This window comes from Aspergillus ruber (genome assembly GCF_000600275.1).
Source record: "Aspergillus ruber CBS 135680 unplaced genomic scaffold scaffold00002, whole genome shotgun sequence".
NCBI classification, from domain to species: Eukaryota; Fungi; Ascomycota; class Eurotiomycetes; order Eurotiales; family Aspergillaceae; genus Aspergillus; species Aspergillus ruber.
This window is the reverse complement of record NW_024467298.1, coordinates 273,946-299,181: the sequence shown is the minus strand read 5'-3', so window position 1 is coordinate 299,181 and position 25,236 is coordinate 273,946. Positions and strand designations below refer to the sequence as shown.

The 25,236-nt window shown below is 47.6% G+C and overlaps 12 protein-coding genes and 1 non-coding gene across 13 annotated transcripts; 4 read left to right on the top strand and 9 right to left on the bottom strand.

Moving 5' to 3' along the window:
- The first annotated feature begins 1,124 nt into the window (after positions 1-1,124).
- EURHEDRAFT_117703 (uncharacterized protein) lies at positions 1,125-1,880 on the top strand. The gene is made up of 2 exons (XM_040777702.1): positions 1,125-1,737; positions 1,782-1,880. The coding sequence occupies exons 1-2, from the start codon at positions 1,332-1,334 to the stop codon at positions 1,838-1,840; spliced, it is 465 nt and encodes a 154-aa protein (XP_040642557.1). The 5' UTR covers positions 1,125-1,331; the 3' UTR covers positions 1,841-1,880.
- Positions 1,881-2,400: 520 nt separating this feature from the next.
- Positions 2,401-3,930, bottom strand: EURHEDRAFT_512187 (WD40 repeat-like protein; the record flags this gene model as incomplete). Its single annotated transcript, XM_040786045.1, has 3 exons — positions 2,401-3,015; positions 3,067-3,854; positions 3,909-3,930. 3 exons carry the CDS (start codon positions 3,928-3,930, stop codon positions 2,401-2,403), a joined length of 1,425 nt encoding a protein of 474 aa, XP_040642556.1.
- Positions 3,931-4,351: 421 nt separating this feature from the next.
- Positions 4,352-6,018, top strand: EURHEDRAFT_512186 (tRNA-dihydrouridine synthase family protein; the record flags this gene model as incomplete). Its single annotated transcript, XM_040786044.1, has 2 exons — positions 4,352-4,510; positions 4,579-6,018. The coding sequence occupies 2 exons, from the start codon at positions 4,352-4,354 to the stop codon at positions 6,016-6,018; spliced, it is 1,599 nt and encodes a 532-aa protein (XP_040642555.1).
- A 277-nt stretch (positions 6,019-6,295) lies between these two features.
- On the bottom strand, positions 6,296-6,952 carry EURHEDRAFT_512185 (CENP-X/MHF2 family protein; the record flags this gene model as incomplete). The annotated part of the gene is made up of 2 exons (XM_040786043.1): positions 6,296-6,343; positions 6,404-6,952. The coding sequence occupies 2 exons, from the start codon at positions 6,950-6,952 to the stop codon at positions 6,296-6,298; spliced, it is 597 nt and encodes a 198-aa protein (XP_040642554.1).
- A 259-nt stretch (positions 6,953-7,211) lies between these two features.
- EURHEDRAFT_512184 (uncharacterized protein) lies at positions 7,212-9,319 on the bottom strand (the record flags this gene model as incomplete). The annotated part of the gene is made up of 5 exons (XM_040786042.1): positions 7,212-7,706; positions 7,783-7,841; positions 7,908-7,982; positions 8,288-8,774; positions 8,903-9,319. The coding sequence occupies 5 exons, from the start codon at positions 9,317-9,319 to the stop codon at positions 7,212-7,214; spliced, it is 1,533 nt and encodes a 510-aa protein (XP_040642553.1).
- A 374-nt stretch (positions 9,320-9,693) lies between these two features.
- EURHEDRAFT_408075 (DUF504 domain-containing protein) lies at positions 9,694-10,552 on the bottom strand. Its single transcript, XM_040780735.1, has 2 exons — positions 10,121-10,552; positions 9,694-10,063 (listed from the first exon to the last, which is right to left on the bottom strand). Exons 1-2 carry the CDS (start codon positions 10,356-10,358, stop codon positions 9,798-9,800), a joined length of 504 nt encoding a protein of 167 aa, XP_040642552.1. The 5' UTR covers positions 10,359-10,552; the 3' UTR covers positions 9,694-9,797.
- A 205-nt stretch (positions 10,553-10,757) lies between these two features.
- On the bottom strand, positions 10,758-10,829 carry EURHEDRAFT_t16. The gene has a single exon. It is a non-coding gene; the product is annotated as a tRNA-Glu (tRNA).
- A 529-nt stretch (positions 10,830-11,358) lies between these two features.
- EURHEDRAFT_512183 (MIND complex subunit MTW1) lies at positions 11,359-12,541 on the top strand (the record flags this gene model as incomplete). The annotated part of the gene is made up of 3 exons (XM_040786041.1): positions 11,359-11,412; positions 11,528-11,854; positions 11,939-12,541. 3 exons carry the CDS (start codon positions 11,359-11,361, stop codon positions 12,539-12,541), a joined length of 984 nt encoding a protein of 327 aa, XP_040642551.1.
- A 67-nt stretch (positions 12,542-12,608) lies between these two features.
- EURHEDRAFT_447405 (dihydroorotase) lies at positions 12,609-13,816 on the bottom strand (the record flags this gene model as incomplete). The annotated part of the gene is made up of 3 exons (XM_040783667.1): positions 12,609-13,544; positions 13,614-13,693; positions 13,762-13,816. 3 exons carry the CDS (start codon positions 13,814-13,816, stop codon positions 12,609-12,611), a joined length of 1,071 nt encoding a protein of 356 aa, XP_040642550.1.
- A 1,979-nt stretch (positions 13,817-15,795) lies between these two features.
- On the bottom strand, positions 15,796-17,385 carry EURHEDRAFT_491656 (short chain dehydrogenase family protein). Its single transcript, XM_040785642.1, has 5 exons — positions 17,081-17,385; positions 16,594-17,022; positions 16,445-16,542; positions 16,326-16,391; positions 15,796-16,266 (listed from the first exon to the last, which is right to left on the bottom strand). Exons 1-5 carry the CDS (start codon positions 17,172-17,174, stop codon positions 16,018-16,020), a joined length of 936 nt encoding a protein of 311 aa, XP_040642549.1. The 5' UTR covers positions 17,175-17,385; the 3' UTR covers positions 15,796-16,017.
- Positions 17,386-17,666: 281 nt separating this feature from the next.
- swc5 (putative Swr1p complex component (Swc5)) lies at positions 17,667-18,823 on the top strand (the record flags this gene model as incomplete). The annotated part of the gene is made up of 2 exons (XM_040783632.1): positions 17,667-18,073; positions 18,133-18,823. 2 exons carry the CDS (start codon positions 17,667-17,669, stop codon positions 18,821-18,823), a joined length of 1,098 nt encoding a protein of 365 aa, XP_040642548.1.
- A 358-nt stretch (positions 18,824-19,181) lies between these two features.
- Positions 19,182-20,228, bottom strand: EURHEDRAFT_446746 (T2 family ribonuclease; the record flags this gene model as incomplete). The annotated part of the gene is made up of 4 exons (XM_040783629.1): positions 19,182-19,544; positions 19,593-19,708; positions 19,762-19,940; positions 20,008-20,228. The coding sequence occupies 4 exons, from the start codon at positions 20,226-20,228 to the stop codon at positions 19,182-19,184; spliced, it is 879 nt and encodes a 292-aa protein (XP_040642547.1).
- Positions 20,229-20,497: 269 nt separating this feature from the next.
- EURHEDRAFT_408069 (sulfatase family protein) lies at positions 20,498-22,892 on the bottom strand. The gene is made up of 5 exons (XM_040780734.1): positions 22,512-22,892; positions 21,952-22,430; positions 21,420-21,906; positions 21,256-21,371; positions 20,498-21,207 (listed from the first exon to the last, which is right to left on the bottom strand). The coding sequence occupies exons 1-5, from the start codon at positions 22,813-22,815 to the stop codon at positions 20,872-20,874; spliced, it is 1,722 nt and encodes a 573-aa protein (XP_040642546.1). The 5' UTR covers positions 22,816-22,892; the 3' UTR covers positions 20,498-20,871.
- Positions 22,893-25,236: the final 2,344 nt, after the last annotated feature.

Sequence of the window (25,236 nt, the reverse complement as noted above, 5' to 3'; positions counted from 1 at the left end):
ACTATCAAAGAGCAAATAGGAGATCTCTTACCTCCATATTGTCTAACGAATTGGGATCTAATAATGGCAAAAGGCAGAAATAGCACTCGCAAAACCAACCTATTGCCTTCAGACACAACTCAAGGCGAGACCGAGAATAGAACTCTCTCTTTCGAATGAGCTACTGGCGTGGTTTGCAGAACAGAAATAGAGCCGGAGAGAACTGCTGCAATTCAAATCTTGAGACCCATGGCCACTGTGGGTACAACAACGTCAAAGGATATATCACTCGATGATTGAGTGGACAGGGAAATTGAATCCAATTGATCCCTGGCTATGCCATATAAAAGCAGGTCGTAACTGTTAATCGGTGGAGCTTAGGAGGACAGATGAGTTGGTATCTTTGCGGGGAAAGATCAGAATTTCCGGGGAATGGCCGAAGGGAGATAGCTTTCCGGAGCTGGAGAGAAACAATTGAGTCCGGAATCACGGGCTTCTGATATATCCCCGTTTGGTTTTATGAGAATCCACTCAAGAAAGATGCAGAAAGCAGCACAACGATAAGAGGTCTTAAGAGGGGACGTGACGATGCTGACCTAATCATGAATCCTGGCGATCCGGCCTTGGCATTTGGGGACGTTGATCTACGCCGACACTTCGATTATTTGGAGGATATTTACATGGGAAGTTATTCCTTCTTCATATATATCTTCGACATCAAACATGAGTAACAAATTGTTTAGGTACAGAGCGCGTCTTAGTGCGATTGCTATGAAAAGCGAATATAGCGGTGCACACCAATACCGTCAGCAAAACTGACCACGCAAGCCCGTACAAATCGCACAAGTTAGCTACTTAAAACTATTGAGTTAAGTCAATCGATAGAAGGCATCAGGAGAAGAATGATAATGGCTTACACTAGATCCCTGCCTGTCATATAATCTTGCAGCACGGGGCACACAATGCTGAAGCTGACCATAGACATAGCCTCAGTTCGAATAGACACTTAAAGTCGTTTAATCCAAGAGACAGAAGTTATCATTCATTAGTATTTCAAGCAAGTAAAATCAACTTCAATCGAGACAGAATTGATATCACGTCATAGCTCGACTGAGGTTTGAAACTAACTCAACCGGGATCATGAGCAAAACTCGCCACTTCCCAAAGACTGCAAGAACCCGAGAATAACGGTGGGGACCTCCTTTTGGGGCTGGACGAACAACTATTGGGTCTGGGAAATCTTTTCATGCATTGACAGTCTCGCTGCCCTTGTCTGTATAGTCGTGGTCCCCCTCAATTATGACGAAAAGCCGATCCCCGACTGGCCATGCTATGATCAACTCGGTCCTTTCATGAATTATCCAGGCCTTCAATACGCTTATGCTGGGGAAAATTGCGTCTTTTCTCAGTCAAATGGCGTGGGTCCATCTCAGCACAAGATATTAGCCTTTGTCGGATATCAATTCGTACTATTAGACCAGCAGAGGAATGATGGGATCTATCACACTTGCATGGGGATCAAGAATGAGGTTTATCTTCTTGTCGATGTACCATCAGGCAAAGCTGAGCAATCAGGCACTGGGCATCACTGGGGGGCTTTAATTACCATCTCAGCAATCGCGGTGGGCCCCTTCGTGCAGCAGATGTCTACTGTGCAGAATACCTGTATTCTAGTCAGCTTGCCGGTGTCACTGGGCCGTGGACAGATGTATTTGGAGCAAACAACGAGAGTCATTAAGGGTGATCAGCCGGCAAACGGTATGCTTGCTGCTCTTTAATGGGGATGACCTGACACATTCCAGTTTTACTATCAGCGGATGGGTCTCGTCAGAAATCAGAAACCTGCTTAAGGATAGGATAGCAATAAGCAATGTCCCCGAGACTCACTGCTGTGGAGATTGAGCTGGAATGACTACATCAATGGGGCTCCCAACCGAATTCCTACTGCCAACTCTTGACTCCAGCTTGACGAATATCTTTGAAAGCCTTGCGAATGGAATGACTGCTCGAGTACGCCAAGGCCGATTTTGGTACAGTCGAGGATATTAGAGCAGCCAATGGCACTTCGTTCATAGTTGAAACCCAGATCCACGTCAGGTGGGCATGGATTATCCTTCCCTCCTGGCTACTTATTCTGACCATCGTTTTTCTTGAGATCACTATCTTTGAGACAAGAAAGAAGGGCCTTGGAGAATGGAAGTCTTCTCCGGAAGCCCTGGTTTGCTCGGGCTTGGATGAAGATGTCCAACAAAAAATTCGTGCAACAAGGGACCCGGTCAAGATGGAAGAGTTGGCTGCCGATATATCAGTACGTCTTCGGAAATGCAAAACTGATACTCCCGTTGAATATTGGAAGCTGGAAACATCAGCGCAATTTTGACACTCATCTCGTATGGATTATAATCATCGAATCATCTATATTCACATACTCGTGCCATGACTCCCTGCGGGGACCTTGCTATTAACAGAATAATGAACCCGAAATTGCGGGATAATTCCTTGGTCCTCGATATCTCCCAACACGTAATCTTCCGGTGTACCAAACCAGAACCTCCAATCACCTTCCTGGCCTGAAGATAGCCATCGCGCATCGTACTTCCCACTTTCACTCCTCGACACAGGAACACGCACAACTACAGGTGGGCCATCCGGAGACCAATAGTGTACAGCCGCTGTGACATTATTCGCCGTTGTTATAAGTAGCGCTGTTTCTGAAGGATGCCACACAACCTGCTTAGCTGGATGTTCGTGGTAAAGAGCTGCGAAAAGTCCCGGTGCTGACCCGAGCGTCCATACCCAGACGATGTTTGGTCGTGTCTGGTCCACGGTTGCGAGCAGGCTTCCTTCTGAGCTGAATGAAATTATCGATACGCCGCGCGGTGGGGTAGAAGTTTCTGCAAGCATGGCGGGTGCAGATGGACCCGGCACTTCTGTGTATTCGAGGTCGCCTTCTGCATTTGTAAATTGCTCTCGCCAAACCACGAAAGAATTCTGATCGGCTGGGGCGACATGTGCAAGCGAAATAGAACAAGTAAACTAGACTATTCAGCATGACCTATCCTGAGCTATGTAAGGGATTTGTCTCACTGTTTTGTTTTTGAGAAGGTCTATAGTGCCATCGACCTTGCCCACAGCCAAATATTCAGATGCACCAGTGTTAGGAGCAACGGGGCTCCATTGTATGTTCTTGACCCCAAGGTCGACGGTATCATCCAATTCTGGTGGCCCGGTATATGTCCTGAAAGGCTGTCCATCGGCCGTATAGACAAGCACTTTCGTGCCTGTGCTTGCAGCGTCCCAAACAGCTATCCATCGGCCATCGGGGCTCCATTTCAGACCCTGGACATCTACTGTTGGTAGAACAGCCCGTCCTATAAGATCATAAGACCGGAATTCATGGATAGTGAGTAGATCGTTAGCGTCGGGCTTCAGTATAATTGCAAATTGTCGAGTCTTGGGTCGATACCCGAAATTATTATAATGCGATGATTTCGGCGTCTTGATGATCTGACTTCGCCCAGTATCCAAAGAATAGATGGTCAATTTTGTATTCCACGCGTGAAACACAATGACTTCATTTTCGTCCCCGCCAAAATCAATGTTCAACACACCGGGTTCAATGCTCTCGATTCCCGCGTGCTGTTGCAACGGGCTCAATTGCCAAAGTACAATGCGAGAATCACTGGCCCAGAGTACGCGTCCATTTGAGGCACTAGGTCGTGAGAATTTGACGAATTTTGCTGCGCTCTCTTTTGTTTTAACAATCTCCACTTCTTTGAACCCTGACGATGCGGGGTTTAGGTGGACTATGAGATCCTTCGCGTTCAATTGGACAGCATACGCCCCATCCTCGGATAGTGATACCTGTAATAGCCCTGCAAGATTGTCAGGGATGCATGCGTCGTCTCAAGAGGCGTTTTTTACCATACCTGCTCCTCCGGTGGAGTCCATGTTGACAGAAACACAACGTCAATAATGACGTATCAAAGGCGCATCAACAGAGAATAAAATATGTTTCTTGGTACCTCTAGCTCTATCGAGTTTATACGCGTTTTTCCACGGTGAATATTGAGAAATGATCATCTTTCGGGAGATAAGACTAAGGGTTCGAGTTGGGTCTTATTGATATTTCCATTTCGGGACAACGCCAAGCTTTCTGGATAAGATAAAACGGATCATCAATAGTCCGTTCCGTATCGATATGTTTTTTTGCGAAATGTCGCCGCATTTCCCCACGGCACCGCAGCCCAGATCGATCCCAATTCTGTTTTTCTAAATTTCTTTTCTCTCAGCCAATATAGGGCTTAGTCGTTTTATTGCCCCGTACTTGGGGCGATTCATCCCTCAATTCGAGCGTTCTAGTGTCGCAAAAATGGCCGCCTCCGCCGAAACACAGCCAGTTTCCGAAGCGCAGAATGCGCCTGTGGATGTGACCTCCCAGCTAAGGAAGAAATTGCTTGGGAGGGAGTTCTACGAGAGCATAGGTAGCCCCAAGTATATTGTGGCGCCTATGGTTGATCGTTCTGAATTTGTAATTCTTCTTTCCTCAATACCTATTTTTGAGTTCCGAGCCATGGGCTAACAGTACTCTTTGAATAGGCATGGCGTATGCTTACTCGTTCATTCATGGCGCCGGAGGATGCGAAACGACTTCTTTCCTACTCGCCAATGTACCATGCGCGCCTTTTTCGTGAACAGGCTGCTGTGCGCTCTCAACACTTCCAACCCACTCGCGCTGCGGCCGGTCAGAACGATGAGTCCTTGTTCCTCGACGGCAACCCATCCATCGACAGACCTCTCTTCGTGCAATTTTGCGCAAATGACCCGGACGATTTCTTAGAAGCTGCGCGTCATGTAGCTCCATACTGTGATGCTGTCGATCTGAACCTCGGTTGCCCTCAGGGCATTGCAAAAAAAGGAAATTACGGCGCATTCTTGCAGGAAGACTGGGGTTTGATTTATAAACTCATCAACCGCCTACACACAGAACTACCTATACCCATAACAGCCAAATTCCGAATCCAAGAAACGAAAGAGAAAACACTCGAATACGCAAAAATGATCCTCTCTGCTGGCGCGAACATCATCACACTCCATGGACGCAGAAGGGAACAGAAGGGACACGCCACTGGCCTGGCAGATTGGAGTTACATCCGGTATCTTCGTGACAATCTGCCGCCGGAGACCGTCATATTCGCAAACGGCAACAACCTGAACCACGATGACCTGGAACGCTGCCTTGAAGAAACAGGTGCTGACGGCGTGATGAGCGCTGAAGGGAACTTGTCCGATCCGTCCATCTTCGGCAAACTTCCTCCAGTCGGAAGTGAAGGAAGAGAATATTGGAGAGGCAAGAACGGCAAGGGGGGCTATCGGTTAGACGCAGTGCTCCGGCGATATCTGGACATCATCTACAAATATGTCCTCGAAACACCGGGTCCTGAAAGAAAGCCTCTCTATCTCCCATCGGATCCTAAAGAAGAGTCGTCAGAGCCAGAAACCACAGCAGAAGAAGAACCCGAAGATGGGCCTCCGAAGAAGAAGCAAAAGCAGTCCAAGTCCAAGAACAAGAGGCCCAACTCGCCCAGTCTGGGAGTGATGCAGGGACACCTTTTCCAACTCCTGCGTCCGATGATCGGCCTGCACACGAATGTGCGTGATGCCCTCGCAAGATCAAGACCGGGGGACATGACTGCCTTCGAACATGTTCTATCTCTTGTTGAAAAGGCCGTCAAGAGCGGTCTCGACGAATACGAGCAATTCCCTGAGCGCTTTGCGGAATCGCCTGATGCTCAGTTAACGGGATCTAAAGCAACCATTGCACAGTATGGCAGGCCATTCTGGGTTTGCCAGCCTCATATTCGCCCTCTGCCTGAAGAGGCTTTGGAGAACGGGGCTCTCAAGTTGAAGAAAAATGCCGTGAAAAACGAATCTAACGAAAACGGTTCTGAGAAGGCAACAAACGCCGATGCTGAGCAGTCTGCTGCTCCCTCTGCTGATCCGGCTAACGTCTTGACCACTCCTCTGATGAGTGGCTGAATGGATTGATGGACTTTTTTTTTTGTCATGTTTGGGGCGGAGTTCATCAGGTACAATTTTGATATTCGTGCATTCATAAAAGCGCATAGACACAACATTCAGCGTGCTTATTCTCGTTAAATTGCGAATACAAACGCAAATATACCCTCGACCATTGTCATATAGAACAAATATGCAAATATGCCTAGCATTCTTATGCCTATTGTAGCATATATGATTGGTATCTCTTTAAACCCAATAACTCCAAACCAATGCCCAAGTATCATGATATCGAAATCTAGAAATCTAGAACAAGCTGCGGTGCCATCTTCTCAAGATCCTCGACCTATCCAAAGAATATCAGTCAGCAAACCGTCTCACTAGCACCTTCAAAAGAAAAACATACCTCCAAAAACCCATCCCCAACACCCCCCCCACCGCCCCCACCCTCAGCCCTCTCGAACGCAGCCCTCGCAAGCGCCTCTCTCACAAAAACATCAATATACTTCGCCACAACCTCATTTGCATCCTTCGCGATCTTCGTCTTCTCATTCTGGAAGTTATGATGCAGTAATCTCGTAAGCAATTTCCCTGGAATTGCGGGGTCGCTTGTCGTTACGTCTTCGGATTCCTTGCCGTAGATTATCTCTGCAAGCATGTAATTGGGTTCTTCGTCTTCGGGGTCATGTTCGCGGTTGTTGTTGTCTTCGGGGGCGGAGTCGGAGGATGAGGCGGAGGGGGTGGGGGATGGCGCTTTCTTGCGGGAGGATGATGCTGTTGTTGATTTGCGCTTGGGTTTTGGTTTTGAGGTGTTTGAGGAGGTGGTTATGGTGTCTTTTGTTTTTGATTTGGTTGTTGGTGCTGGAGTTGAGGGTCCCTCGCCGGGAGACGCGCGCCGTGGTGGATTGAAGGGGAGTCGTCGGCGTTTTTGGGCTGGTTGGCGTTCAACCGGCATGGTTGTAATATAAATATAGAAACAGTTATGCTATTCCTTTGTAAGTAGACCAGTGATTATATGGGCAAAGGCTGGGTTTGGGTGGGTAATTTGCGATTAGAGATCCGCGTTCTGGAGACCAATATCCTTCCATTTTGGGCCTAGTTCATCATGTGATATCATAGCAAAAGTAGACAATCGGCTATGGAACTGGCTACAACGCACTATGAGACCAAATCATTTCTTTCTCCCACGAATCCAGACACTCTCCAACAGTCTATCAGAGTTTCTCGCCCGCGGGACTCACAACCGTAACCTCCAAACCCACATCCTCCAAAACCCTCCTAGAACGACTCCATTCCACATCAAAAAGCCCAGAATTAAACCGACAAGACCACAGCCCGCTAGGCGGCTTGATATTAGCCTCCCCTTCATCCCATTCCTCAAGTTCCTCAAGCTGCTCCTTCAAATCCGCAACAGCAAGCTCTGTATACGCCAATATCGTAGCCGGACTACTGACCCTCTTCCCGTATTTGCGAGATGTGAAGAGGCAGATTATCCAGTGCTTCTTTCGCTTCTGTCCTTCTTTGTCTTCGTCTTTGTCTTGTGCTGCGTAGTTTTTCTCTTGGGGCGGGATGAGGAGCGCTGTTCCCGTGGGTAAGCGGAATTTGACGGGTTTTTCTTCGGGGTCGGTTGGTTCGACAGTTTTGTATTGGGGCTTCCTGCGAGAATATTTTAGGCAGTGGGATCGATAAACAGAGTATGCGGCGGGGTACTGTTTGTTTTGGAAAGAGCTTGTCAGCGTCCAGTGCAGGTACAGATACCATTGAGTTAGGTTCTCTTTTGCTTACTCGCTCTCGAAAGGCCTCAGCGATTCCTGCGCCCCAGGAGCCTTGACTGTTACAGGCGTCTTTCCTCGTGGATGGATAAAATTAGTCCGGATTTCGCTGTCGCGTTTGACATAGGCATCACGTACGAATTAGCGCTGCTCCATCTGGCGCATCAAAAAGGTCACCCTCGATCTCCGTGACGGTGGACATGGTTATAGCAGCTGAATTTGAACGGACTTATAGGTGTTGAAAGCCGATGGTGGCAGTCTGTGATGAAAACTAGGTATAGAGGCCCTAGGCAACAAGAAACCATAGTGAATGATTGATTCTTCTCGCTATGCTAACTAAAACTGTCCCTTATCAACAATATTCGAACTTAAAAAGCAAAAGAGCGAAGTACCTATGCACTACCATACAGCGAATATCAAGAAAATACCATAGCCAGTTCTTTGCCGATCTAATGATACCTCCTACTTCGTTTCTTCCTCCGAGCCACGATCTCCAACGCGGCGGTATACAAAATCACGCAGGCTCTTGGACTTCCTGACTGATTTGGAGTGGTCGCCTTCGCCAGAGGATTCCTTGACATGGCCATCTTTGTCCGAGACCGGTGTTAATTCATGAGATCCATCCGCTTTGTCACAGGAGGATGTGACGACAGATAGACGTGGGCTGCTGCTATTGGACTTCAGCTTTCGACTCATGGAACGCGATAGGCTTTTGAAGACACCTGAATCCCGCGAGTCGCGTTCAAGACGAACGAGATCTCCCAACATCGTGACTCCGTCTGTCGCAAGATTCTCTTCGGGTACAGAAGCATATATGATCACTCCACGGTTGGGCGCGATGTCGAGAAATTCGTGGAGGATCTTCTGGATGAAAATCGTGTTGCGCAGGTTCGTGATTGGGGCAATAAGGTATGGGTGCGCAAAGATCTTCATCAGATAGGCAGGGATAGCCGAGTTACCGAAATGAAGGCGGACGTCCTGCTGGATGACGACCATCATAGAGGTCTCAGGCCGTTGGTAAACATGTGCCAGACGAGATGTCAGATGGGACACGAGCTTGGCCTCGTCCTCTTTGACCTAAATCAAGCCATTAGTCCTGAGGAGAATTGGTATCATGCAGAAAGACAACGTACCCTGGTGCTGATCTTGATCTCGACCACAACAATGGAACCATTGGTAAGCAAGCTTGTTGAAGGATGCTCCGGTCCACGGTCGTTGAAGATACCATCGTAGTACTGAGTCTTGTTCCTGCACACCTGTGCTTCACCACGATTTGTCCGTGACACATTCTCTGTCTTCTCGTCCGCAGAGGGGGCTCGCACCAGCTTGGGAGGCGGGGTATCCTCATCGTCGGCATCCTCTTCCAGAAACATTGATGGTAGTACGAGGGGTTTTTGCTGCTTTTTCTTCTTCCTCAAACTCACATCGGGGACCATCCTCGCGGCCAGGGCTTGGAAGGTGATGGGGTTCTCGATTACAGGGCTCGTTGGCGAAAGACTCGTAGACGAGGTTGGCGAGTAGCTTTGTCTTTTAAAGCGATAGAAAGACATGTTGGTGATGTGACCATATGAAGTAATCGTATCCGATACTAGAATAAAGACAAGGAATGGCTAAGGGATGTCTGACTATGTAGCAGACAGTGACGGGTAGGAGTATGATGAAAGATAGTAGGAGAAGAAAGAGCTAGAAATCTCCGTTCTATTTGACCCGGGTTGGGAAGGCCTAGGTGGCACCTTCCCGTGAGGGAAGTGACGACGCAGCAACAGCAACGACAACAAAAAACGGCAATTACATGGAAGGGAACGAGAAAGTGCCAGAGAATTCGATGGCGTAATGCTAATGGGACTTCTTATTGGTATACTGATCATTACTTGTATCACTCTTGGTATGTCCCGTTTTCTGGAACTGACGGAAAGCTAGGGTTGCGAGCTTAGAGTCATATAGACTGATAATAACCTGATAGTATGCACACAGCACTAAGATAAGTATGGTAGACTTCATGAATTACATACAGCACACAAATATACCCTAAGTAAGGAATGTCAGCCAACTGTATGCTGAATTCCCACTGTAGAATATCTTGTCGGTTCTCCTCCTTTTATCCCACACGATTTCTTCACCCAACTTCCGCTTGATATATATAATTCGATGCTGCGGAATAAACTCTTCGTCGGTCAGATCCTTCTTCCAGGATCCCAGACTAGTTTCCAGACGACCATTGAATCTGTCCTCGTACCCGATAATATAGTCGTCACTGTCGAATTTGGCATCCCAGATTATGCGGTTGATGACATCTTCAGTTAAATGATCAGCATGCGATCCAGGAAGACTTTTATTCAAATACTCCATACCTGCTGCCGGTCTGAGTCTGTTCTCCGTTGATTCTGGTTCTTTTGATGTGGATTGTGGTGACCTGTATACCTCGTCCGCTAGCTCTGGAGCAGTAGGACTTGTTCCGCGAGAAACTTGCTTGCTAGAAGCATGCTTATACGACGACGGCGTAGGAGTGAGGTTATTCTCTTCGTTGGCGAGTTCATGGGAGCATAGTTCATGCTCCACTGGTGGAGTCAATGGGGCGTGAGAAGCCATGATAATGCGATTGGTATGTATCTATAATATCAACAGCTAGAGACCTGAGGAATAGATATCCTGAGGATGGCCAGTCCTCTCTTCTATATAAATGCACGGTTAGCTACTCCAGCTCGCGGCTAGCCATGCTTTGACTGTACTACGTACATTGTCCTATATCCAACTACGGTGACGGCCAAAAAAAAAAAAAAAAAGCATAGCCCCAGAACCCTGCAGCTTATGCAAATGAGTCAATGGCATCGCATGACTGCTCAGTGAGTCATTTGACTCACTGCCTTGTTGATACGCCGAAAGTACTCGTGAAGGAGCAAAAAGAAGAAAAAAGAACAGGGGAGAAAAAAAAAAATCAAAGAGAAATTACATCCTCAGTGCCTTAAAGGAGAAAGGCAGAAAAAGTAATTCCGACACGGGGAATCGAACCCCGAGCTGCCGTGTGAGAGACGGCGATGTTAACCATTACACCATATCGGACGTTGTTAAATACTTTCTAAGGTATTATGTTAGATAAGCCAATTTAATTTGGACTGCAGTATACTTTCATGATTATCTTGTAGAGGTGAACTTACAAAAGAGCGATGTTTCGAGCTTTTATAGTTAATACAATTGCATAAAAAGCTCTTTACTTTCTAGGCGGATCGGGTGTGTTATGGCTATGTTACAATCACATCTTATTGGATATATATCTCAGGTTGTTTTGAATAAGGTGATCATTATACCCAGTTATGGAGAAACGAACAGTCTTATCTCTCCAAGTTATACTAGATACGAGAAGCCTTTTAAAAAGCCTATCCAGTAAAGCAGATCATTGTCAGGTGTAGTTATCGCTGAAAACACCCAAATATTTCTATGATGGTTGGTTGGTCTTGGCTCTGCAGTTGGCGGGGACAAAGTCAATTGTTTCCCGCAATCCACGCGCATCGCGTCCTTCATCGGACGACACCTCACCACGCTTGATTCCCACACCGGGAATGGATGATGTGTTTGGCTGAATTCTATCAAGATGAATGACGCGACTACTTCTCTGCTCACTGAGCATTTCAGTTATACGCCCCTAGTGAGTTTCCCTGCAGTGTCTTTCCGAGACATGCGTCGCTCGTCGCTCGTCGCTCCCCAAACAATATTTGCGAATCAGTATAGAAGAGAAACCACATATCTAATACTATCGCTAGTCCCTCATAGACGACGTCATAAACTCAATCAACAACCTAATATACCAAGCGATCTCAAGTCTCGAATCAGGCTTGCTCGGTACACCCCCCGAACGCCTGGGCTTCTCGCACGCAAACAATGGTTCTACCATCCCTGACACCGACGAAGACGGGAATGTGGTCTATCCAGAGGCGAAATTGGAAATCGAAAATGGCCTGCATCAGCTGGAGACGTTGCTCGAATCGACTGTCGACAAGGCATATGATAAATTTGAAATCTACGTGCTGAGAAACATTCTCACCGTACCGGAGGATCTGATTAGTTGGGTTCGATTGAGGCACTATGAGGTACGCGATACTGGATTTTGCAGCGAAATGCAGCTGTCACAAGGTCCTCATTGTGGATGCCTAGCTGACTGTTACTTTTGATAGGGTCTTTCTTTCAACCCGGGCCCCGATACCCCGACACCTGAGACGGTTCTTGAACACCGCAAAAAGTTACATGAAACGAGAAAACTCAATCGGTCACTGAAGCAAGAGCGTGCTCGCAATGACGCCGTTATTTCCCAATTACGATCCATCCTTTCGACTGTGTCTGCTGCGAAAAACAATGGGGATTCCACGGCCACTGTAGGCAAAGACTTGGACATTTCGTTCTTGATGTCCAACCCCGCAGCGCAACAGTTACGCGTCGGTGCCGTTACCGGACCCAATACTCACCACACCCCTCTTACGACCAACACCACCTTCATCTTATCGCAGCTCCCCGCCCTACAAGCGATGTTGAAACAGCTTCGTCCCAAGCTGGCTACTCTACCGAAATCAGCCGAATTGGCGGAGAAAGACCCGAAGAGGGACGAGAGAAAGGAGTACATTGAAAGCAGAATCAGGCTTCACCTGGAGCGTGCCGGTCAACTGGCCGTGGGTAGTGATGGTGATCCCATTGTTGCAGGACGACGAATCGGCAACTCAGAAGCGCATGCTCTCGAAGCCGTGACGAGCATCCTTACGCAAGGGGACAATAAGCCGGAGTAAAGAAACAGTGTTTGAAAAGAAAACATGACAGGTATTTTGTTGTTTGCCACTCAACTGGCAGAGAAAACTATAACGACCACGAGACGGTCCATGTCTCCTGGCCGCGTCTGAATGGAACCACGTCCAGCTTTTCAGACTGCAGGATGTTTGCGATATTTTCACCTTTCTTCACCAGGGTAATAAACTCGTTCTTTTCCTCACCGATGCCATAGAATTGTCGGCCGAATTTGCTCAGGAAACCCTCAAGAATCTCAGGGGTTATGTCAGACTCCTTGAGAATGCCATTCTCACAGGCTTGCTCGAAAGAATCGATCACGACCTGGGTAGTGTACGGCTGAGTGAACACGCCTGCTGCGATCCTGTCTCCGCCGCGCTTGGAGGCAGCCGGATGGGGCGCACTGTCCGAGCCGAAGAAGAACTTCGGGTCACCAGATACCGCAGCCCGGAGGAGTGCGTCACGGTCCGCGGGGGTCTTGGCAACAGGCTTGCAGAAGCAGAACGGATCTCCGGCCCAGGAGTCAATGATGATGGACAAGTGATGAGCCGTGATGGTACCGGCAACGGTGGGACCACATTTTTTGACAGCCTCAATGGCTGCAGCCGTCGTGCAGTGCTCCAGGATAATGCGAAGCTTAGGGAAACGCTCGTGGAGTTGGCCCAGAACCGGCAAGAAGCGCTCCTCAGCCGACAAGACCGTCACGTCACCTGTGGAGGGTGCCTCTCCGTGAAGATTGAGAACCATTTCCTGGCGCTCCATCTCCTCAAAGACGGGGTAGAACACGGAGTAGTCGACAACACCCGAAGAAGAATTGGTAGTCACACCCGCCGGGTAACTCTTGACACCAGTGATACCCCTCTTCTTCGCCTCGACAATGGTCTCTGGGGTCACATCCTCATGGAGGTACAGAGACATCAGGTAGTTTACATTGGGCTCAATAGCTTGCAGGCGTTGTTTGTATTCAAGTGCGCGGTCAACGGTGGTGATTGGTGGTACGAGGTTTGGCTGGTTTTATGTTAATCTATTCGTTCATGTTGTTTCTTGCACGTTAAGATACGAATTGAAGTTGCGTACCATGACAAAAACCGTGTTCACTCCTCCCTGTCTGATAGTAGGAGTAACCAGATCCATCATATCGCCATCACGCAGATGAACTAATCCCAGCAATCAGCACCATATCGAGCCATATACAATGTAATCCATTTTATCCGAATATACGCACCATGAAAATCCGCGGACGCGGGGAGTTTAACCCCCTGCAACTTCTCAAGAGGCATGCTGGATGTATATCTTGATCCGAGTCCGAATGCAATTGGAACAATGCTGCTGCTTTTCCGAGTCAATATCGTCTGGCAGGCTCGACTCATTTGCAATGATTCCGTATCTTTTCCTTTTCCCCGCGGATTTTTTTATGGAGACCCGTTTGGAGGGGCTTTTAGATGCGTTCTTATTGGTCGGGGTCACGTGTGATAAGTGACGTCGGACTTGTCTAGAAAGGGAAAACCGGAACTACAACTTCTTAGATGGAATGGGAATTTGACAGTACATCACTGCCAAAATGAATTGCTATATACCAGGCGAGTCGATGATTGATGTGCACTTATTGTCTGAAGGTCCGACGAAGCCAAAGGCAAAAACTGCGAATCTTCGATTTTGGAGCGTTTGCACTGTTTGGAGACAATGAACAAGATTCACTGCCATGGGGCGGAGGCCCTGGCAGAAAGAATAGAAAGATGGTTGCCAGGCGCTCTCTTTGAAATTAGTCACATTCTACCAGCTGCTTCCATCCACGTTTTCATAAAATCCTATCCAAGTCAGTCCTAGTTTTGTTGATTGCCTGAGGGTATGGAGTCTGTCCATCAACTTCTAAATCCGACGCATGTCAGTATCTGAGCTTCGATCTCTGGAAAAAAAGCGGCTTAAGATTGTCCGAAAGGCTCTGGATCTATTGAATTCTTTATTGAATATCTCTTGAAGCTCGTCAAAGATGTTCCTCCACTTTTTCATTGTCCACCAGTGGTCTCAAGCTTTTGGGTGGCTCAAATAGCCTTTTCTTGCGGTCTAAACTACTTCTCAAAACTACAGACACTTAGGGCTACGATCAGCATCAGGAGTTTATTAAATATATTCAGTTTCTTGTATTCAAGTCTGCAGTCTATAAAGTGATGGACGAGTCGCAATGTCGAATTGCTATTCCAAATCACGCTGCCCCTCTTCGTTCTTGGTATATAACTAGCATTGCTTTGACCTGGTAATGCGCAATCTCATGCCGCTGGGTGGAAATACTTCGGCAGGCAGGTCATAAGATTCGGATTTTGCATGATCTAGAGAAAGCGAACTCTTTCTAGGATATGATCACGCAAAGCGGCTGGATGGCTAGAGTGACGTATAAGAAGCGTTTCTATTACCAACCATAGATGCTACAGAAGGAAGGAGATACCCTGAGAACGAAGAAATATGTATCCCAGTCATATTAGGGCTTAGATATGCTAATGTATTTTCAGAAACGGTTGGAAATCGGTTTGCCCAGACTCGCTGCTTGCATTTGAGTTTTTTTTAGAGCTTTTCATATCAGAAGGCTTTGGAAAAGAATCAATCACAGTGCTTGTCTCCGCCTTGATGCTTACGACACGAAACGTATCTTCACGAAACTCGCTCACCCGGTGATCAATAGAGCCCTTAACCGTTTCCAACAGAAGGATACGACTTTCCAAGATTACTCTTCCTCAGCTCCATTATAGATGCATTTGACTTCTTGCTCTTCAGTGCGTTTTTCAATCCATCTTTTTCGTGTAATCTTCTTGGAACTGCCTCTTCAGGTATAAAAAGGGCTCTTTCCAAGAAGAATAAAATAGATACAGAATACCACTTGTGGTCTGGTTGGCTTGCTTGACTAAGAACGGTAAGGGGGAAAATAGAAATGGTCAACTTCGTCCATCTTCTTGTGGACCGTATACACTATACACTGGGGATTCGACCTGAGAAGCTAAATTGAATTTCGAAAAACTCAAGCGAAGGTGTATCAGATGTCATCTCGAACATCTGCAGTGTGTTGAACCTAGCAGGTGTGTCGTCACCCTCCCTAGTTCCATGCATGTTCCTCAGTCCTGAGCTTGCAGGCGTGGATCGGCATAGAAACTAAATAAGAGACGTTAGTCATGCTTGGAAAGCCTCTTGAGATTTGTATTAGTTATAGACATAGGGTTCTTGAATGGTGGGAAAGTTGTCAAGGGAAGAGAATGAGAAAAGAAGGGGAGGATGTTCAGAATTTAGATTGAATACGTCTTGATATATTCGCTTGACTGATCTAGTGCCCTTATCCTATTCAGTATCTTTAATATTGGCATCATCTCTGCTTATCTAAAGACATCAAGACATTTTGTGTCTTCTGAATGTTTGTACAAAAGCCGGAGAAGTGGTTATTGGTATACAATCTTTCAGTATATTGACAAATCCAAAATTTACGGAGAATTTGAGGTTATAACTTCGCCTGTCTCAGAGCAGTACTGTCAAGCCTAGTCCCCTCATCATCCTGTTCCGCTACTGCCAACGTCGGCAGCTCATTGGGCATGATCCTTCGTGGACTAGCCCCGGGGATAACAGAGTACTTGGAGAAATTTGATACACCGTAATACTTGCGCAAGAAGTCTTCGTCAAGTTCAAGAAGACCGTTGACAGATTCTGCTGGTGCGTTTAGCATGCCTAGAATGGCATCGGAGAAGATCGTCTAGACGTGTTAGTGCCTTTTATTTTTTCGTTTAGAAAACAGAGGCGGCAATAACTTACTGACTGCCTAAGGTTTGATTTATCTTCATTAGAAGATGTCATTTCAGTTGCGGCTGATTCGATGGCCTTAATTTCATGTTAGTTAGGAGTTGGATGAATGGATGCAGTGTTTGGCTTACCGTGGCCGGCCAGATGCTAGTGATAGCCATTTCATATCGGCCCTCACGGACAAAATCCATCGCTAGACCTTTCGTCAAGACGCTCATTCCAATCTTGCCTAAAACGAGTCAGCAAGACGCACAGAAAGCCACATAAAGCGCAAACATACCCATAGCATATGCCGTCTTCCCCCGGAAGAACCTTGAATAAATCGGCGGCGAGACAACAATCATCCTCCCCTTCCATCCATTTTTCCCAAAGACCGGCAGTGCAGCCTGCACGCAAGCATATAAACCCTCCGGATTGATCTTTTGCATCAACTGGAACCGCTTGACGGGCGTCTTCTCAACAGACGACCACCAGATCGCCCCCGAGTTGTAGACCAAGACATCTAGCTTTCCGTATATGCGGACTGTTTCGTGTACTAGATTTTCGACTTGAGCGACATCTCGCACGTCCACGGGGAGGGCGGATGCTTCGCCGCCGGATTCGCGGATCTCGCGCTCGACGGTGTTGATGGTTGATTCTGAAGAATTCGGATTTGGTGGGAAGGGAACGGTCTCGTGTGCGTTGGAGGTGGTTTTGGCGGCCACGACGACTGACTTATTAGCTTTGCTGTCTTTCCCTCTCTAGTCCGTGATAGATGATGAACATACCAGCGTAGCCATTCTTAGCTAGATCTATGGCGATTTGTCGGCCGATGCCACGCGAGGCACCGACTACCAAAGCAACACTCTCAGCTGGTGCCATTGTGATGAATCAGTGTCAAGTTGATGGATCCAGATGGTCCAACGAATCTAGCGGTAAGATGAGAGATAGCTAGTTATCTATGTACCCCTACCCCTCAACCTCGGCAGTGAGGAGACCGAGCTCGGGTCGGCCCGATTGAAGACGTCGGCGTGTACATATGGCACCGAAGAATATCATTAATCCGGCGGCATAACTTTCTTTCCGATCACGGTCAAAAGCATTTGTATTGTTATTGAAAGCTTGCTTTAATCTTGAGATCTGCTTGGAGTCGTATCCGTATTAGGTTTAGCGTGTCTACATATTGTCCCCACAGTTTTTGACGCATTTCATTGGACAGAGAGCGCGTATCATACACACCGCCTGGCAGAATATCTTTCGCGCTCAATCGCATCTATTCCTGGGCATTATCTACATAGCACAGCTGATATTCCATTGCTTCATGTTCTACGATTTTAACCGACCATAATATTATTAAATCTACAGTGACGCTCTATGTCCGCAAAACCGGAAGATGTCGATCTCGAACTCGGCGACGAACCATATGACTCCGCCGAAGATGAAGATTTCGAATTAGACGCAGTCCAAGACGAAGGATCCGAGTTATCCTCAGACTCCGAAGCCGAAGCCGAAGTAGCCCAGCAACCTGCGAAGAAGAAACGCAAGACAGCATCAAAGACGAAAAAAGTGATTAAGGATGGGCATGAAGAAGAGTTGGATTCTGGCGACGAAGCGACCATTCAGAAGGCCAAGGACAGGAAGCAGAGGAAACAAAAGGGACAACAAGCTAAAGGGAAAGGTGGTGGTGAAGATGAGGATGAGGAGGAGGAAGTTGATTTTGATGATGACGAGGAGGGTGGGACTGGGGGGTTTGTTCGAACAAGGGCCATGAAGATGCGAACGTACGTTTGACTTGGATATTATGCTTTATGTACGTGAATACTGACTTTTACTCGTGCAGACAAGAAGAGCGAAAACCACTTGCGAAAATCGACGGCGCTACAGTCGACGTGAACGCGCTATGGGAGAAGATGAACGCTACTGATCCCGGCACCGTCGTGCTTCCTACACACACTGAGAAACTTGACGACACTCCAGCGCAGGAAGAAAAGAAAGAAGCTACGGTCCAGGAGAATGCCGCAGTTAAAGAACCACACCAACAATCCAAATACCCAGAAGAAATGGTCAAAATCAAACGTACCTACAAATTCGCCGGCGAAATGATCACGGAAGAGAAAGTCGTTCCCAAAGGCTCCGCCGAAGCGAAGATCTTCCTCGCCCAAGGCGAGAATGTCGACGCCGTAACTACAGCCGATGTCGACGCTGCCGCTAATGTCAAAGCCACCCTTAAGCTCCGTCGACCGCTCCGCAAAGTATCCCGTTTCGACCCCAACCCGACCGGTGCTATCAAGAAGAGCTGGGAGAAGCATCCAGTTGCGGAAGCAATGGAGAAAACACGGGGCCCGAAGATCAATACGGTCGAGAAATCACGGCTGGATTGGGCAGCGTATGTGGATCAGGCTGGGATTAAGGACGAGCTTACGGTGCACAGCAAAGCGAAGGAGGGATATCTTGGTCGGATGGAATTCTTGGATCGTGTGGATGCCAAGAAAGAAGAGGAGAGGAGGAATGTGAGGTTGAAGAAGCTATAGCGACGTGCCTGAGGTTGACAGCCGCGATTGCGACACTTGTGCATGCGGGAGCGATAAGGATCGTGATCGTGCGATGCAAGGAATGAAAGAGAAGGTCATCGAGAGGACGTTCATGAAGATCATCAAGGACTGGATTGCTCTTTCTGTCTCTGGCTTGATACCGCCAGACCTATGGTATCATTTGTCTTCATGTCGGAGTCAGAATCGATACCGCTAGACCATTGGTCTTCCCCGTACAAGACATGGCTACACTACGTTAAAACGAATTCGCTCGGCGTGCAAACGCTACGTCGAATGTCTAGTATGGCATCTCGTCTAATTGATCTGACAGAAGACTGTACTTATATACAGAGCCTAACTAGGCTGACACGATAACCGATGCATGATACTTCGCGGATCCAGTCCACGAACGACACCTAAGAACTCTTAGGCGGATATTTGACAGTGTCGGGGCATTGTGTCTCGGAAACTTGACACAGTTAGCCGATCTACCCTTCAATACAATCAAAGAAACGGAAAACTCACGCATCTTAGTCGGTTCATACTCCCCATCAATCGCATTTCCGCGGATATTGAAAAAATACCACACTTCACTCAACGCCCCATTACTGCAGCCGATATGCGGCTCATAGCCACCGTGCAGCGAAGCAAGTGCTTTCTTGACGGCGCTGAGCTCGTAGGTCTTGGAGCTATCGGGGATGATGTTTGCGTCGGCGAGGGCCTGCAAATTAGTTAGACACCTTTTAAACAGAATAAATCCCCTACGCACTTTGTATGTGTCAAGGCCCTTGAACAAATCCGCCGTCTTCTGGAAGTAATCACCGACTTCCTCCTGTGGGGAGTAATCGTTGTAGCAAGATGGTTTGATCGTGTTAATACACGTTCCTATATCACCGTTAGGGCCCGTTCCCTCACGCCATAGAGAAACGTAAACGAACCATGCTTCCCAAACTCATGCTCCCAGAAACTCTCATCATCACCCTCATAATCCTTCCAATACGTCTCCATATACGACAGCAGGTCATCGCGTCCCTGGCTCTGCAGGATCGAGGTGATGTTCGTGTATTCCTGAGAAGTATCGCAGTATTGCTGGTACGTTCCGTCACAATTATCGGGCCTTTTCCATCAACATTAGCGCCGATTTCATCCATTGGATAAAACAATGCAGGAATAGGGACAGGTACCATAAACCGTGAATCGTCCATGAATCACTCGGACCAGTCGCCGGATCGTAGTCCCAGAATTGCGTCTGGAGGAGTGTACCACCGGGAGCGTTAAAGCAGCATGCATCGGAAGGTGGAATGGTGGTGGTGTTGTGGCAGCTGAGAGGGAGATCTGACGGGCATGATTGCAGGGCTGCCAGGGTGCCTGTGGTGAACGCGAATGGGAGGAGTGTTTTGTGCATTTTGCTTGTTTCTCTCTTGGTGTGAGTATGCTTGGTTTTGGCCGGGTTGAAGGGACCTTTTATATTGGTGTAGCTGATAAGATTTCAAGCTATACTAGTTTCCGGTAATGTCGGAGATCTGTACCACATGTGTCCAATCCGCGCGCTGATTTGACAATTGATAGGGCTAAGGAACATTCATCGGATCGTGCCGCAACGATTGATTATCTCTAGATAGCTGTGCAGGATGGAGAACGGAGTGTGCCGACGGGACTAAATCACCGAGATAGTTTGGTTTCTGGGTTGGCCAAATAGGGAGCGGTGTTGGACAATGTGCATTGTGATGTGATGTCTTCAAATAAGTATCGGATCGCGCTGCTTTTTATCAAGGGGTGATTGATTGAACGATACTGCTGCTTCTGGGGTTGTGATGTGTGCGATGTATGGAATCGGGTTATTGAGGACCCTGTGTCGGAGATTATACAAGTACTGCTAGTAAATTCCACTTGCCACCGATCATCGAGGATCGATCTGACGCTGATGATTGCTCCAGATTGTACCAGATTATCGCTTGATCGGTGTCGATCTGTACCTGATATAGTACATAATCACCATTTGACACTGGCCTCTGGTATTTACAATATCTACAGCAACCAGATCACCATCATGCCCACGCCTCCCAATTCAAAACATCTTGCGCCCCCTCCGATCCAATAATATACCCCTGTTCACACTTACTATAACTTACCTTCGGCTGTTCCTCGTAGAATCGATCGTATTGTTCATCCATTGCATCGCTCAGACTCTGAACAAACCCACCCGGATGTAGGACATCCCACGGCTTAAGACATGTGCTTCCTTTACATGATTTCAGGACCATGAGGAGGGCATCTAGGCGGGGTATTAGGGTCGATAGATCCCGGTTGAAGAGGTGTGGATCTGTTGAGGTTGTGTTTGTGGATTGGCCAGGGTAGAGGTTTTGGATTTCATAGGGGTCAGTCTGGTTTGTTAGTTGCGTATAAGGAAAATTTATGATAAGTGAACGTACTGCTAGATTATAGAGTTCGTGCTCATTGCTGCACCAGACAGAGTAATAGAGATTATACCCCTCGCCTAGGATGCGGATCGATTTGTATGTGTTTCGCTTCGTGCCCAGCGGTGATGCTACAGATTATCAGCTGTGTCTTACCAAATCTCTGGATGTGTACTCACCAACACTGGCAAACTCTCCCTCTACAGGTGCACTCCCCCAGTACTCCACCGTAACATGTTCATGCACTACCCCCCTCGACTCCTCAGCAACACGCATCGGCGTCCCATCAAAATCTTCTCTCAGCGGAATCCCAGCTAACTCAAAGAATGTCGGGGCCAGATCAATATGTGTCGTAACCGTGTTATCAACACGGCCCCCAGGAACACCTGGCCCGCGAATGAAGAACGGAACCCGGATATCCTCCTCGAAACCGGTCGACTTGCCCGGTGCCATTCTATGTTGGCCAATGTGGTATCCATTGTCGGATGTGAAGATGATATATGTGTTTTCTAGCTGACCGCTGCTTTCTAGGCGTTCAATCAGGGCATTGACGAGATTGTCTACACCCTGGAGAGAGCGGAGTCGTTGGCGGTAGTAGTGGTCTTCGTAATCGACTATAGTCTGGTTTTGGAGGGGAAGGGTTTTTATCCAGTTTGCTCCGGTTGACTATAGGTGTTAGCTGTTTCTCCTTGTACCGGACAGTCAACATACGTCTTTCGGATTAAAGTTATCTGTACGAGGGATTCTGACGTCCTCGAAAAGATGCTCATACTTCGACTCCGGGATCGCAGCAGTCATCAGCGTATCTCCGTCAGCTGCCAGCGCATTCGGCTCAATATTCGCATGTGGTGCAATCGGACAAGTAGCCAGGAAAAAGGGTCTATCACTTGCCAACGCATCTTCCAAAAATCCCAGTGTCTTCTCTGCGGTCACGACGGTGGTGTGATCTCCCTCGTAGCTGACAGGAGGGTCATGGTTGCGCTGGTAGGTGGAGTTGTAGTAGGAATAGGTATATGGATCGAGCAGGAAATCGGAACCATTGAATCCTTCCACATGAGGAGCGTTGTAATTGTCGATACTATGCGCATTCATGAGTTTCCCCGTGTAATAGGTATTATACCCAGCATTCTGCAGCCAAACGGGGAGGAAGTCCTCATTAAACCCCCGTTCAATGAACTTGGGATATCCACCTGCATCAACAATCAGTATTCAATCCCTTTAAATAAATAAATAAATAAATAAATATATATATATATAAAGACAAAACGGACCCCACGGCGGTGAAACATTCGTCACATTCGTATTATGCGCTTGTTTCCCCGTTAACAAACTAACCCGCGATGGACAGCAGAGTGCTGTAGTGACAAAATGATTCGCAAAAAAGGTTCCCTTGTCCTTGATGCTGGCCTGGACATGCGGCATATACGCTGGCGAATTCATCGTCAGGTCCTGATCATCTGTCATGATGTAGACAAAGTTCGGCTGCTTCTTGGGCTGGTTCCGATTCGTGGGGATGGCCTGAGTGGTGGCGACCAGGCCCATGGCCAGGATATTGGAGAGCTTCATGCTGAGCATTGAATGCAGCAGAGCTATCGTGACAAGCTATTAGCGATTCTATCGGGACTCAATGGTTGATATAACCAGAATCTATAACTCTGCCGAGGAATTTGACGGAATTATCCCGCGCGACGTATGCAGTCGATGAGGGGATTCTGCCACGAGCACAAACTTTATCTCGACAATGTCGTATTTGGAACAGAGCGAAATAGCGTACAGCGGGGAAGATGGTGTAGAGGAGAATATGAGGATCTGGGGTTAATTGGCATTAACCGTGCTCAATCTGCTGGCACATATTTCCTGATTGGGGATTAGCACACGGCCATTTCCGAACATCTAGTTGTTTGCCTGTCGTCCAGGGACCAAGAACCGAGTGCTTTGAACCATGGATGGGTCGAGATAAGCGTGGCTGGACCCTGGACCGGGATATTTGCACAATATCTAATACTGACAGCGTGAATCTGAGCCAGATAACTAGGGAAATAGTGCCTTCCTATACTATAACCATCACTGGGAAGAGTGAAGTTCCATGCCGCCCCATTCCCGGAGCTGCCTACTGAACCATTGAAATCGAAAGATAAGCAGATCCGGGTGCGTGTCTGGTTATGGGAGATACTGAGTGGTCCTAGCTGTTGCTGCAATCAGAGATGATATTGCGATTATTGCCGGAAATAACCATCTGTATGCCAGATCCACCAGGGTGCTCGTCTACATCGAATTGCTACAGGCAACAAGACACGACAGAGCGAGTCGCTTATCCCGACAAGCCCAAAAGCCCAAAAGCGATAGACCGACTAGTATGTTACTATGATGTGGTACCATAAGAGACAGTCTATCTACTCTCTACACCTACTCATGCCAGAGTATGGAGTACTGTATACCACCAACGGTGATCAACAACTTATCCACACAACCAGACAACTAAGACAAGCAGATTTGCGCATTCCGCAACTCCATAATCCTCAGTATGTAGCAATAAGACCATTCTACCGAATATACAACCAACAACCAACCAACGAACGCGTAGATATCGCAGGTATGCACATACACATTTGCATCCTCTGCAAATATCTGTCCTTCAACTGGGCTTCTACTCGATAGTGCCGTACAGTTCTGACCGCTAAGACACATTGAAATTACACCACAATGCGAAATAACCAGACAAGCCGGTCGGCCGAACAACGGACGGTGAACAGCAGAGCAGAGCAGGGCGTGCTTGGTATGTGCATAATGTAATTATCTGTATGTATTCATGTACTACGTATGTATGCATGCATGGACTTGGCCAGTCCAGTTAGGCGGAGGAAATTAATTTGCTACGTACATGCTGGGAGAGGGGCTGCTTGTTGGGTTGTTCTGTAAAGCACTGATGCGGCCATATGGCATGGCCAGAGCGAGTACGGAGTACTGGTTAATAAAGGAATAAATAAATGATATCATAGTGCCAGAGCAAGGACCTAATAAATATCTAATAACGGTATCTTGAAAACAATAGTATTGTTACTTCTAGGAGGAATAACCGTTGGGCGAAAACGCAGGTAGGCAGGGATAGGCGGCCACACCGCACGAGAAAAGAACCAGGTACCAGGAACCGAAAAAGCGCTATTGAAAAGAAAACAGCAAAACCAATGGTCGGTGGGAGGGATACAACGCGCTGCAGATGCAATGCAACTCAAATCGAAATTATTGGAAGAGAAATCATCGTATGCAAGGGGTCTGGAAAGTCGGAGAGACAAAGACCTCGGTTGACGTTTCGGGGTTTCGAGGTGCAATAGGTGCAATTCGAGTCCTACGACAATGAGAGACAAGGGACTATGGGGATAATGTAGTAGAGAAGTGAAACTGCATGAGAGTGTTTCACTTTCATCTTGTTTCGGCGCAGATCATGGTTCGAGTAGATCTTTACTCTGCCTGTAGCCCAACTTTAGACGCTCAGAGCATTGCAGAATACTCCGTGATCAACCGTCAATGGTCGGTTCCCCAATAGATCACAAGCTATCGCCAATATCGAGCCAACCCCAGTCAAGCCTCCTGTCGGTCGAGGCTTGTGCGCCGGTGGCTCCGAGGGAATCATGATTCGTTTCATTAGTGGAGTTCCTGCAGGTCATGCAATGGTTCCAGGTTTGAAATTAGCATGTATCTGTACCCCCATGTACGTACGGAGTGAGTTCATGCACCACGAACCAAGCCGAATCAATGTGGCGGAGGATCAGCGTCAGAACCATTCCTATGCCAAGATAAGGAAGAATGCTATCGTAGATTAATATTATTGAAGCGATGGCTGGATGAGGGTATCAGTTTATTCCTCTATGGACATCTGTGCTCATCTTTAAACTTTGTTATTGCATATGCTCCTGCGTCGGGGACCATGATGGTGACGATGTTGGAATCTGGAAAGACGGATGATTATACCGGCATTTGAGGAATGTCGGGATGCTG

What these genes read in the sequence shown, in the direction of transcription:
- EURHEDRAFT_117703 (XM_040777702.1), top strand. Translation starts at nt 1,332, where the DNA reads ATGAATTATCCAGGCCTTCAATACGCTTATGCTGGGGAAAATTGCGTC. An exon ending in GGGTGATCAGCCGGCAAACG is followed by an intron (nt 1,738 to 1,781) that starts GTATGCTTGCTG and finishes GACACATTCCAG; the next exon opens with TTTTACTATCAGCGGATGGG.
- EURHEDRAFT_408075 (XM_040780735.1), bottom strand. Translation starts at nt 10,358, where the DNA reads ATGGCTTCTCACGCCCCATTGACTCCACCAGTGGAGCATGAACTATGC. An exon ending in CAGACTCAGACCGGCAGCAG is followed by an intron (nt 10,064 to 10,120) that starts GTATGGAGTATT and finishes ATTTAACTGAAG; the next exon opens with ATGTCATCAACCGCATAATC.
- EURHEDRAFT_491656 (XM_040785642.1), bottom strand. Translation starts at nt 17,174, where the DNA reads ATGGCACCAGCTGAGAGTGTTGCTTTGGTAGTCGGTGCCTCGCGTGGC. An exon ending in AGCTAAGAATGGCTACGCTG is followed by an intron (nt 17,023 to 17,080) that starts GTATGTTCATCA and finishes CTAATAAGTCAG; the next exon opens with TCGTCGTGGCCGCCAAAACC. An exon ending in CTAGCATCTGGCCGGCCACG is followed by an intron (nt 16,392 to 16,444) that starts GTAAGCCAAACA and finishes CATGAAATTAAG; the next exon opens with GCCATCGAATCAGCCGCAAC.
- EURHEDRAFT_408069 (XM_040780734.1), bottom strand. Translation starts at nt 22,815, where the DNA reads ATGCTCAGCATGAAGCTCTCCAATATCCTGGCCATGGGCCTGGTCGCC. An exon ending in ATAACTTTAATCCGAAAGAC is followed by an intron (nt 21,907 to 21,951) that starts GTATGTTGACTG and finishes TAACACCTATAG; the next exon opens with TCAACCGGAGCAAACTGGAT. An exon ending in GGGAGAGTTTGCCAGTGTTG is followed by an intron (nt 21,372 to 21,419) that starts GTGAGTACACAT and finishes GATAATCTGTAG; the next exon opens with CATCACCGCTGGGCACGAAG.